The sequence below is a fragment of the Echeneis naucrates genome, chromosome 1 (assembly GCF_900963305.1).
Source record: "Echeneis naucrates chromosome 1, fEcheNa1.1, whole genome shotgun sequence".
Classification (NCBI taxonomy): Eukaryota; Metazoa; Chordata; class Actinopteri; order Carangiformes; family Echeneidae; genus Echeneis; species Echeneis naucrates.
The window spans coordinates 18,762,710-18,776,100 of NC_042511.1; the positions used below are offsets into that span (position 1 = coordinate 18,762,710).

At 40.6% G+C, this 13,391-nt stretch overlaps 2 protein-coding genes across 10 annotated transcripts in view; both read right to left on the minus strand.

Annotated features, from left to right (window-relative positions):
* npnta (nephronectin a) overlaps nucleotides 1-6,009 on the minus strand; it is a 42,350-nt gene extending 36,341 nt beyond the window's left edge. For all 9 annotated transcript variants that reach the window (XM_029497291.1, XM_029497284.1, XM_029497271.1 and 6 more), the window contains exon 1: nucleotides 5,842-6,009. In XM_029497291.1, the coding sequence (XP_029353151.1) occupies nucleotides 5,842-5,912 (71 nt within the window). In that variant the 5' untranslated portion in view covers nucleotides 5,913-6,009. The remainder of the gene's footprint in view (nucleotides 1-5,841) is intronic.
* Nucleotides 6,010-9,225: 3,216 nt separating this feature from the next.
* The window catches only part of gstcd (glutathione S-transferase, C-terminal domain containing), a 50,507-nt gene continuing 46,341 nt past the window's right edge, over nucleotides 9,226-13,391 (minus strand). Inside the window, exons 10-11 of the mRNA XM_029512595.1 lie at nucleotides 13,053-13,122; nucleotides 9,226-11,482 (exon numbers count right to left, since the gene is read on the minus strand). Coding sequence (XP_029368455.1) covers nucleotides 11,292-11,482; nucleotides 13,053-13,122 — 261 coding nt within the window. The 3' untranslated portion in view covers nucleotides 9,226-11,291. The remainder of the gene's footprint in view (nucleotides 11,483-13,052; nucleotides 13,123-13,391) is intronic.

Sequence of the window (13,391 nt, forward strand, 5' to 3'; positions counted from 1 at the left end):
GAAATTAAAGCTGAATATTTTCGTTACATCATGTTCTATTCTACATGGCACAAGAAATGTGTGGATTATCTTTTTATCTGTACTAAGGCTCACTACATATTTGTGCAGAGAATAGGTTGAAGGAATGAGCCCATTTAAGGTTACTGATCAAAATCCAAGCTGGGGTCTCTGAGAGCCTGACTTCAAGATGTCACCTAAAACCTAGCAGATAATAAACAAAATCAAAACAAAAAAAATACCAAACAAGTTGAATTTCCCCCTGGTGTAATAAAGGAAAGTCCATAAGCACTGACACAATTTTTACTGCCATTGAAGAAGCCTTCAACAAGTGAGATTGTTGTAGAAATCTTTAACTAGATACAGTTTATATTGACCTTGACTGACTATGCTGGTTTTAAGTTACACAGAGATAATAGTAAATAATGGTAATCCATTTAGAAAACAAAGGAGAAATTTTCTTGATATACTTCTCTGAGACAAAACATACCCATTCCTTTTGTGCCTTAATGAAAGAGTGAGGTTGTTGCTCAGTATTCAAAGCACATCCATTGCTGCTATCCCTGCCTAGTTAGTGTCTCTATGCCAAGATGAGGAAATGCAAATGCTTGCCCCTGCTGCCAATCACCTCACTGGAAAAAAACCAGATGGATGCTAAGTGAGAGTGGCAGATCCTGGGAAAATGTTTGTCTGCTGCCTGGCAAGCAGGAAGGCAGTCAGGCAGGGAAAGCTCCAAGAGGAACGTGGTATAAGAGAAGAGGAGAGAGGGGGAAAGGAAAGGGAAGACAGGAAAGGAGGAACCTAAAAAAAGAAAATGAAAATGGAGAGGGGGAGAAAAATCATTGTAATCAGCCGCTTCTCCGCAATATTAACTTGTTACATAAAACAGAGCGAAGAACCTCTCTGCATATGGCGAATTTTGGCTCATTTGGAGCATGGTGAGATAATCTGAAAAACTCCCTGTGACATTTTGGTGATATTTAAATCTGTTGACTGGAAGCTGATTTACTCCTGATGTTCTTGTACACACCCTTGAATTAATTCATCAGTGTGCATAAGGTAATTATCAACTTAGAAAACGGCAGCATGGTGTTGTGTGTGCTGCTGAGGCTGCACCTGCTCCTGTTCACTTGCCACTGCAGGAAAGTGTCTAAAACAGAAAACAACTTTTTTCTTTCCAAGGCCAAATTTCATGTCTAATACTCTGCCAGCTTTTCTTTTTCAGACCCTTGAAGTCCTCCAAATGCTAGAAGTTGTTTTGGAAGTCACACCTGACAGCACTGATTGTCTGATGTTGTTTGGAGACAAAGTATTCAACTAATTAACTCCACTATCACTTTCCAAAAACATGAGAGGTGAGATGGAAATGTCCTCCTTTTCTGTCTTGTTCTTTGGACCCCTATCTTTTATTGATTGACAAATCTGCTGAAAAGGGTGAGCTGGTGAGCAGCCCTATTTCTTTGTACATGGTTAACAAAAGGTATTTGGAGGGGAGGTATGAGGAGAGTGAAATATTAAATTTTAGTCTGCAATATAAATGGTTTATCATAGAATCAAATAAAAGTCAAACGATTGAGCTACAGTTTGTTTTGTTTTTTTGTTTTTTTTTTTCAACAACAGGAATTCAAAATGAAATGGGGTTCATTTCAAGTTTGGGTTGGAATTTCACAAAACTATGTGAATGTACACATTTCAGTTGTTCTCAATGTGTCAGGACCAAAAGGGCTGAGAACAAAACAGCAGTGAGTGGTGACAGAGCTGTCTGGGCTGTTTGTTTCATATGAAACAAGAACTTTATAGTCTGCTACAGGTTCTGGATTATTGAAGCAAATCTTATTTTTTTATTTATTTTTCTCCTAGTCACTCATATATAAATAGATACACACGCACATACACAGGATGAATATGGAAACGCATTTCAGTGTCCTCTGTGCTTGTCGCAGTCCTCTTCATACTGAATTTAGCCAGCGGAAGCTGCGCACCGCAGAGTGTTCTGAACTTGAAAGTCAGGATATAATGTAATTAATCTAATCACTGTCTCACACGTTAACACTGCATCAACACTAGATCATTCAGGACTTGGAAATTCTGACAACCAACAATGGAAATGGTGACTCTGCACCGAAGAACTTTTTTGGAACACCTGGTGAAACTCTACTGAACGGGGAGCTGACATATTGAATGTTGGCGTAATACCTATATTTATTACCCTGAGGCTCAGAATAATGAAACCAAATTGCACTAAGCCTCGAAGGAACTCGAGCAGATAATTATCACCCTTCACACGTGCTAGGTGTCATCTCTTCTCAAGCACAGACAAGGTTCTTCCTGTGGGATCCGAGACGATATTATCCACAGTACACATTTCATTGTCCAACCAGGGACGTGGAGTTGGCCACCATCCCTGGGATACAGTGACAGTTTGGGGGGGGGACTGTGGGATGTAGCATGCGAAACATATTAGTGTTGTCCTAACTCAAAGCTATGATGATCGAACTGATTGATTGACAGTTTGATGTTTCATCACTGACGCCCCTGGGGCTTTGATTGCTGCATTTGTTGTGTCTCCACTGTGAGACTTGTTCAGGCCTGCGAAGCTCAGCTGAAGGCTTGAGGTTGTGGAGTCATCAGTTGTCTGCGATCTTAATGTACCACCACGGCTGCAGGCACAGTCAGATGCACATGCCGGCTTCCAAGACTGCATACATAAACATGTAGCACCATGTGGGATAGTGACGAACACAAAAGAGAAACCAGCCGGCTTGTTAAAGCCACAGTGGTCATTATGCTTCAAAGTATTTGAAGCACTAAATTCCCCGTTCCAAACAAACAACTAGGAGTTTGTTGAGAGCTACCAAACAGGAGCTTGTACAATTATTTTTTTAAAGGAATGAAACATTTGTAAGTACTAGTTTTTAAGTTGCTTAATTTAAATTGTAACCATGTTGTAGACAAAACCACTTATAGGAAAAATAACTGACAGATAATCAGTAGCGGAAATAATTTGTCAGTGCAGCTCCAAATCACATAGTGCCTGGGTGCTTTTTATTTATTTTATTTTGTAGTGGTTCTTCTGTCCTGACTCTATATGTGGGTTCATTCCAGCTCTGTGGGACTAAACACCACCAACGACTACAGCTTTAGAATTAAACACCAAATAATCTGTGACACTGTACTAACAGCAATTAATATTGCTGGTGAAGATCACATGGGTGTTAAATTGCATTACAATGCAAGTGTCTGGTCACATACTGTGTTTCATGCAGCAGAGCCAAAAGGCAACAATAGAAACGGGCAATAATGAAACTTACTCTTTGTGTTTTTGTGGAGGTTGGTGGATTTTATGTTATCTGTGTATTTAAATTTTGCATATACTCAGTTTTACATGACTTGAACATTAAGTCTAGATTTGGCTGGAAACAGTGTTTTGTTGTCTGATTGTCCGTGCTGCACTCAACACAACAGAGTTTGTGAGTTGAATCCTATCTACAGAGCTCCCTCAGTGTCGTGTGTGCTCGATGAAACTGACAGCATGTGAAAGCATGTTTCTCAATAGCGGGGACAATAATGAACCTGTGGGTCAGTGGACTTTACTTATTACCCACTGACAGCAAACATTTGTCAGGCTGACAGAGTCTTCTATCATACTTGTGATAAAGATTTCGATCCACTCTTAATTTCACTGACATGCGTAATGTCAGATACTGAACACTGAGGAAACTCAATGTATAATTTTTTAAATAAATCTTCTTTTTAACCATAAAATGAGACTTCCAAAAGGTTTTCACACTTGTTCTCAATCCTTAAAAGCACAAATGTGGGTCTGATATTGAAATGCCAGCATAAACTGGCACCACTCCATTCCTTCGGATTATTACTGAGGAGGTCTGGTATGTGCTGCTTGGTTTAACATTTTAGTGACATCACTAGGAAAGCATATCCTCAACTATACATGCTCTACCCCTTGTTTTGCTAAAGCCTTCTGTGCCGCATGACTGGGAATCTGCTTTCCTTGAGTCCTTTATGGAAATGAAAAGTGGCAACAATAACAACAGGACCACAGTGGCACAATGCTTTAGCTCCAGATATGCAGGTGTAGCATTTGATCTAAAGCTGCAGGAGAGCAAAATTATTTTGGCAATGATGCCCATGAAGGACCCTTCAGGGCTAGATGGATAAGCCTGTTAGGAGCACTCTCTAAAAGGCAATAAGTGAGGGAGACTAGGTAATAAATTACTTTTTTGCTTGTGCTTGGTCTCAGGGGATATTTTCTCATTGAATTAATATTGAAGTGGAGACTCAGGCCCAGGCCCAAGTTTATACCCATAAAAATTCAGAAATTATGGCTATGGTGACAAGCCACTTCATCAGCAGAGATGTTAATAATGTACAATATGCTGCTGCTCTGTAAAGAAAATGATCATTACACAATGGCAATGTGTGAAATAAAGGTCAACGTCCTACACACTCTTGTCGCACAAACGTATTTGCCATGGTGCTGAAGATGAAAATGTCCTTAACAACAAAAACACTGACTTTTCTTCTTTGCCCTCCCACAAAGTCACAACTGAATCCTGTGATATGCAAATAATTTCTTTTAATTTTATCTCTTTTTTTCCCCAAAAGAGCTGAGCACTGGAGTGAAAAAAGCTGAAGAAAAGAACTGGAAATGTAGGCCTGAATCCACAGATGTCAAAATCTATCAACAAGCAGGCAAAGAGGCAGTTAGTCTGAAGAGGATTTGTCAAATCCGTACATTTCAATAACAATTACCTCCATAATCTTCAAAGTTTTCCATTCATTTTAAGAACACCAAACATTAGAGAGGATTCAGCTGTTGAGGTTCATACTGTCTGACAGAGATACACGAGGAGTGGGGTTGAAAAAAAAAAAAGTACAATACTTGCATTCTCTGTCGGAGATGTTGGGAATTTGGCTGAAGGATTTAGTTTGCAAAAGCCTCTGACTGTTTTTTTGGACTTCTGTCCAATTTTACTCTGAGCTCCAAAAATGTATCTCCATGTGACACACAATGAGTCCTCTTAAAAAAGAATTCTTGTCAAAAAACAAAAACTAAGCTGAGTATTTTGCCCATGTGTGAATGAACAATGCTGATACAATTACTCATCCAGCTTTATGAGGCTCTTTGCCAGATCCTTGTTTCAATGGAATGGACCAGGGTTAAACATAAATTACAGCGTGGTTTTATTATGCATGGTTGTAAAAAAAAAAACACCGAACATTCAGCATGCTTAACTCAGATGCACCTAAAGGCAGATGGAAGCCTCGGACACATGCATACTTTGGGGTCTGGCAAGCCTGCACACCTCCGTCTGCACATACTTCATCGGGTTCATGTTTGAACATGAACCGCCGGGCAACGTACTATCACTTCACTTTATAATCACTCCTGATATCTGCGCAAGACAGGAACCGCTCGGTGGGATTTGTCGCCCATGCAAAGAAAAACAACACAGCCTCTAATGTGTGCCAACAGTTAGATGCACCTTTAGATGCACTGTTGTTGTCATCGAAGTAAAAGTTGGAGTTATAGAGTGGAAATGATTATACGGCAAGAATAGGAATAAATGCTCACCTGAGCGCACATGGTTTCCAATTCCACAAGAATAACGTGATTTATGTCGGATCTATATTGAGCTAAACTGTTTGGAGATCCTTTAATACTCCCGTGTTGCTTTTAACCAGAAACCGCTATCACCCATTGCAAATATTTAACACCCCATTAGAAATATTTAAAAACCCATCACTGAGCTGTGATGATCACACACGGCAACTGGCTTTATTCAAAAGCTGCGTTTCAGAAAACCACCCGTGTGCCATTACCTGCCGTCAAAGTCTGCACTTGCTCCAAAGCAGCAGCTGTACAGCAGCATCAACTTTATCCAAAATTCCATGTTTTCGAGAATTAAACCCGACCACGCCGCCTGTTATTTTTCGTGCCGCTTTCCCGAGGTGCTGGAGACAAACACAGTCCGCTGCCTGAGAATGAGGTGACCCTACTGTGAGAGAGCGAGAGTGGGCGGGAGGGAGGGAGGGAGGGAGGCGGAGGACGCAAGTATGGAGCGGGACGTACTCTACCGGGAAGAGAGCTCACAGCTCCCCCCTCCCTCCTCACACTTGCAAGTTCTCTCAGCAGGTTCTCCTGCCCATAGCACCAACTGCAGACAGTCCGCATCTTGCTTCTTTAAAATCAGCGTCAGATTTATTGGCCTTTTTCTTTTCTTTTAGTCTAACATGTCAGCCTGTTCAGACGCTCAGGAAACAGTGGACCTCGGTTAGGAAATGCCTTAATGAAGTGCAAAGCCTGCTGAGACACGCCGGTGCTCCGGCCACCCAGGTAGCACAGCCAGTGAGAAAAAAAAAAACACATCGGGGCTCAAATTGGAAAGGACCAAAACAAAAGCGTTCCATAATACAAAAATTAATGGTTTCACAACGTCTGAGGAGCACTTCAATAATGAGAAAAGCTTAGGAGCTGCGTAATTATGTAAATAGAAACACAACTGATGGGCCCCGGATTGTCTTTTAATCGAAATGTTCCTTGACATAATGATTTCAGCATCAAGAATTTGTCACGGCTCAATATTGAAAATATTGATCCAGCATGTGCAAAATGACTCTTTGTCGGTGTATTATCAATCACCGACAAGAAATGAGGTCTGATCGTTTTGTCTTAATCCTTATGTGGCATTTAACATAGAAAGTCTGGTGAACTGGACTTCCTGTCTGGTAACATAAACAGGCCTGTCTCAGTTTTGGGGTGTGAGAACTCCAAACAGTCGGCAAGAATATAAAATAAAATAATAAAAAAATTGGAGAAAATGACTCAGTGAAAGGCTCCAACAGGTCCACACACCATTTCAGCCAGGGAGGAGAGGGAGGCTTAATGTATCCACCGCTCGGCTGGTTCCGCCCCACCGCACTGATGGATCTGTGCGGCCTCAGAGATTTGAGGTCTCCGGAGAAGCGTGATCGGAGAAATGTCGGTTTTATGTAAATTAATCACATTACTCTCTCTACTGTGCCAGACGAACGTGATTCCAAATACGATTTATTGAAATCAAGTATGAATTATGGGTTAAATCATGGCCCACTTCCAACTAATTTGCTATGTTGTTGAAAGACTGAAACTGATAATAGTAAACTTCAAAAGGTCTCTGCCTGAACCTCAAAGTACATCCCTTCTCTTAGTCAGGAATAAGTTGAACTTAATAAATGGATTCATGCCATTTGTCAGTGGGCACTTTAGTCTCTCTTGGAATTAAGTGGTTTCCTGTAGATTCATTTATCTGACTGCAAAGTCAGGTGACCTGCTGTGGATTAGGTTACACAACTTGAATGAAGTCACTGAATGCAGAATGTATATGGAGCAAGTTCAGGCAGTTCATGATTGTAAATGTTGCAGGAATTTATAAAGGAAAACAGGAAGTTGTCTGAACTGGACTTAGTTGTTGATTTGTGACGGTATTTCAGCACTGATCCAAGATGCTTCTTCAAACTGAAGAAGTGCTGAGAAGGTAAACCTAGTCCTGTTCTTTAGCGAACCTCCTCTGAGAAAATGGCAGTGAACAAAGCATCGTTTTGTGTTTTTTTTTTTTTTTTTTTTGGTTGTGTTTAAGTGTTGAAAAAACAAAAAACATCAACTTAACTTTTCACACATTAAGTCCAACTTGCTTTTGTTGTGCACTAGTAGGAGTAATTTGGAGATTTGCAATTAATATCAATGATTATGAAACTGATTATTGATATCTAAAAATATTTACTATAAGTAGTAAATTTCGGGGCACCACCCTGTTACCAGGGACCAATGTCCAAATTAGCAAAATCAATATCAAGTCTCACAAAGGTTAACAAAATGAGTAAATGCGAGCCTTGACTATTATTAATCCAGCAATTGTCACAATTATAACCACAAAAATCACAAACAACGAGTTAAAATAACAGAATTTATAAACAGCAATCATTATTCAAAATAACATCACTCTGGATAAATGGCTGTGATAGTCTGATTGATTTATTTAATGACACACATCAGCTACTAATCTGCAATGGGTAACACATGTAATAAGAATGTGTTAGCAAAATGGATAGCCTTAGCAATAGCTATAGCAGTAACAATGGTAACATCATATGCAGCAACACTAATAAATAGTGATAGCAATGACAATCACAATAGCACAGCAACAGCAACCGCACCAGTCGATCTATGGATCTTAACTTAAGGGTGTGCGTATGTATGTGTGGCGTCGACTACGCACCCGTCGGAGCCAAGATGGCGACTGGTCGCCGCATGTTAATATATGTGAGGGGACGAAGAGGGAAGGAGAAAGATCGCATACTACGTCACCACAGTTGATTATTACAGTACTCGGTCAAGCGGTCCGTATTCTCCTCAGATAACGGCGACGTGATGAATCGCGGAAGACGGTAACGAAATTGGTGCGCTGGTCTTCTCAGCATGTGGATAAGCGGTCCGCGCTGGGTTCGAGGGGGGAGAAAAGAGGAAAAACAAACAAAAAAGAAAACAGCAGGCTGTATTCGTCCCGCGAGTTGAAGACTGTGACCCATGATTTTTTGGTGGCAGGATCCGAATGTTTGGTGTTGCTCCCTTCCGGCGATCCCGTAGAGACGGAAGCTGGGGCACTGGGAAAAAGCAAAGATGGATGGGTCTTTATCACCTATGTGACGTCACCGGTGACCCCTGTTGAGGGCGCCGGCCTCCAGGCAATGCCCTCCTGTTCAAACTCAGAACCGCTCCTTAGGAGTGGATGCTGGGTGTCATGGCGCCATTTTCAAGTCCCTCCTGAAGCGGCTTCAGGAGGGACATGTAGGACTCTCTATTGTCCTTTTCAGAGCCCGTGGGAGGCGATCCCAACACTCTGGAGAACTGTGAACGATAAATGGAGGGGGGAAAAAAGTACTTACCCATTAATGATCCTCCTGGAGAAATTACGCTGTTATATTCTGAATTTAAAAGACTGCGCCACAGCAGGCAAATGTAAAAATAAATAAATAGATGAAATAAATAGAATTTCAGTTGGTGAATCATAAGTTGGGGGCTTACTGAAAGTGACATGTGATGTGACAGGTAGGATGAGGAGCATCAGAGAACAAAAGATTATGGCACATAAAACAGCAGCCGCTATGACCTACTGTTGGGAACCAAACGGGCTCCTGTAATTAGACTCAACAATGTTTATTTGCAGATCAAATGAAACACATTTTATTGATAATGTCAAATGAAAAAGACAAAACAGCATGAATTATGTTTCAGATAATGGAAAGGGCAGCTGAGAGCCATCTCCTCCCAGGTTTTGCTTTGCATCAGTGCTTGTTCTACTAACCCATGAACAAGGTCACTGATTGTCAAAAGGAGAATTCATATCAGAACAGAGAGGCCCCACATACGTAGCAATGAGATGTTGCAGGATAACAGCCAGAAACAGTAGCAGTGCAGTGACACAGAAAACAGTTGGCCTGCAGAATTTTAATCTCAAGTAATAGCTAAAGTAAATGAAACACACAAAGGTTTTTTATTGTATTTTAAAACTGCTGCAACAGAATGTTGAGGTCATAGCTGCCTTAAAAAAAACCTCCCTGGATGTGGAAGAGAGAAGTTGCCAGGCGTTTAAGAGAAAAAGATACAGGGACACAATTTTTATTTTATTATCAGTGTCAATATAAACTGTTTCATTTCCAGCTCACATGCTCCTGCCTTTTGAGGTAGTTAATTATGCTATTAAAAAAAAGCATCCAGCTCAGCATATTGCTGACTCTGTGTTGTTAAGGCTTCAGGAAGCCAATGGTTTACATAGAAAAGAGCTCAGATCTCATTTTCATTTTGTCTAACCAAAATATTTTGGCAAGTCACCTCCTAGCCTAAGGTGTTCGGATTTAATCAAGCCACTTCACACCTCAATATTCTCCTCTCTCATGCAAGCATTAAGTACTGCAACCTACTCACTTTCACCCTCCTTTATGCCTATATGCATTTCTGTAATGTACACTTGTGCAGAGCCACAAGCATGAATAGGGAGTCAGACATCTCCTTTTGAAATAATTCCACACCTTGGAAGGAGCTGTGTATGTGGCCATTCACCTCGTGATAGATTGACTCTGCTGAGTGAATTCAGATGAGCTTGGTGCTATTGCTTCAGAGTGAGCAGGAAAACTGGCTCCTCGGCTACCTCCTCAGATTTCTCAAGTAGCTGCATTGCACTGTCAAAAGGTGACAACATAGGATTTTCCAGAGAAAGAGATGACCAGTTTCACCCATGAGAATGAAAGCGGAATGGGTTGTAGTGGTGTCTATGGTGAAGTGAATTTTTGGAAAATACCCAATGTTTTGTGTGATTGTGAGCAACCAGGCTGTGAGCACCACACATCCAATCGAGCACACTGACCTTTTCCCCAGCATCATAAAATATTCAATGGTGCTGAACATATTATGGGATGCATACCATATTCACATCTATTCTTTATAAGGAATAATACGTTTCTCTGTAGCACCTTGTTAAAGGTATTTTACTTGATGTAATTAAAGATTAAATCCAGTTCCTCTGTGTTGCCTTGTTCTGCGCAACCCCCGCCCAGACGCACATAGCAGAAAGGTAGATAATAATAATGCCCCATCTCATTTCAGTGTAAGTGAATTTCAAGCTCTGAATTTCCTCCTTCCTCTGCTAATACTCGACAAAAGACAGAGCTGACAGCTGAGCTCTGTCATGGAGGGCCATATACAGGCTATTCGCAAAAACAGCATGTGGATGCACGATGCAGCTGTACAATTCCAACTGCTACTGTTTAGAGTGACAACGTGATGGCACAGTTTAGACAAAACCACAGAAATAAGATAGCAGTTGGTTCTTGCAGAATTTCACTATGGGGGTTGATAAAATATTTCTGATTCTCATTTTTTCCACTACAATCCAGCACCCAATAATTGAGCATATGTATCTATGAAGAGGGTTAGTTATTAGGGACTCTTGGATGAGTTTATCAAGTCGAAAATCACAGTACTTTTAACATAAGAGTGAGAAATTTCAGAAGACGACTCGCCTACAGACTCTAAAAGTAAACATATCTTCTTTTTTTATTATTGTTTTGAAGCCCTTTCTTCTAATGGGCTCATAAAAAAGAAATCAAAAAGAAAATGTTGAGGTTGGATACAAAATAGTTGTTCCAACTTGACACAGCCAGGAGCCACAGACTGGGCACTTTATCATACCATAACCAGGCTGAAGATGCTCAGCTCCACTTTGCTGCCTCCAGTCCTAATTTTGCGCCACTGCTTCTTTTTGATTGGCACTGATTTCCAGTCCACTCTTTTGCTTGGGCCTTCCCACCAGCATGTTGTTCTTTGGTGAACAGCTTTCAGGCTCCATTGTCATCACCTGCACTGAATATCCATGAGTCTCTGCTGCCCATGACCGGTCCAAGTCTACCAGACCCATACACTGTTTACCTGTTGAGGTCAAATAAATTTTTTTGAATAACTGCAAATAATAACTTTTTGACATCTAACATTTTGAAACTATAGTGAAAGCAACATTTTCTAAAGGTGAACACACGACAGAACACTATCATTTTATAAAGACAAAATAAGTGTATAGAAGCCTAATGCACTGGTTCTGTTTACAAATCTACTACACACATATTAAAGGAAAAAGTGGACCAGTGAAACATTAGCTAGATTTCCAGAAGCTATTCTACATGTGAGCTGTGAGCTTCAATTAAACATTAACAACCCACAATACTTTGTGACATGTACAGAAATGTTCATCAGGCCCAGTTTATTTTGGTTCAAACCGTCAAGAAGAAAAGGTCTGTGACTTTATCTTTGGATGAAATATTGTCACTGGGATGCAAGACGATGATTTTTGTGTCCACAGGGTGTGAGGGTTAGATAAGACACTTATCACGGACATCAGGTTGTAATACAACTGAACATCCCTAGGAGATCTGTCTCCAGTGTAGTTTAGTTTTTGTCAGCATGTGTTGTTATTTAATCACCTATCTGTGATCAAGCTAATCCGCTATCACTTTATCAGCCAGGCTCTAATTCAGCCAAATTTATTTAGTGGATTGGTCTGTAGTAAGGCGTTACTGTCCTGTTATTTTGTCGACTTCCTTTTTATCACTAGCATTCACATGTATCACACTGTTCTGTTTGGATTTACTTCAAATGTAGTTGGCAGTTTAGCGGCTCGGTAACAGATGGCAGACAGAGTAAATGTAAAAGCTTTGGTCTGCTGTGCCGCCTAGACAGCCATAGTTGAGCTGACAGCCTCTTGAGAGAAGAGATCAAACATGGTTAGAAAATGTTAGTGGGAGAGGTTGAGCCCTGTTAACTGATACAGAGCAGAAACCGCCGTGACAGGTGATGTCGGGTACATATGAAAGCTCTTCAGAGTGACGAGGCAATGGGGAGCCGCCTCAGATTTGGAGGGAGGCTTTGATAAGCTGGAGAGCTATCGGGATGAAGAGAGTCCTCAGCAGTAATGAAACAGCACACAGTGAAGCTTTCACATAGACCTGGAGGTTCAGGTCTGGCAAAACACTTCCTCCTGAATATCACAAAGCTGATTTAGCAGCTGTTCTCTGCAGCTGTTTTGTCAAACTGAAGAAATGCCTGCATTAACATTTCTCACACTTTCTCACAAACTCAACGGTCTAGACCATCAAAAATGTTTAGTTAGGCCACAGAGTGGAAATACCAAAAAATGAAACAGCAGGGTGTACTCAAGTAACTGCTTCATAGTGACAGAAATGGCACATTTTAAAATGTGATGCTGATGTGATACATTACACACCAAGAGTTGATGAACAAATGAAACTGGCAGCGTGAGTCAGTGCTGGCAAGGTTGATATTTCCTTTCTCCTCCGATGACTTTCTTTGTGATGCACATTATAACAATATTATAAAAATATAAATTTCCTTCAGTTCATAACAACAGCAATCACCAATATGTCTGATATTACATTAGTAGTAGTAAATATTCAGGTATAGGGAAATAAAACTGATGTATCAGTACCTATGCATCGCCTCTCAGGAGGAAGCTGGACAGCAGTTTGGTCTGCAAAGCGGCAGAGGATCATGTGCTCCTGGAAGAAGGAAATGCAAAAATGACACACACTGTTTATCACACTTGGACTTAATGCAGCACTAATACACTTTGGTCCTGCCACTGCAATTACTGGTATAAGTGCATATTAAAGAATTCCAAAGGTTATGTCTTTTTATGAGATATAACCATTTTCCTGAACAAAGATACAGAGAAGCATGAAATTCAACTTTTCATCTGTCTTTTGTCAAATGTTTGTTATAGCCTCTCCTACTTACAGTCATCAAGAGAAATTTCAAAGAAAGAAAA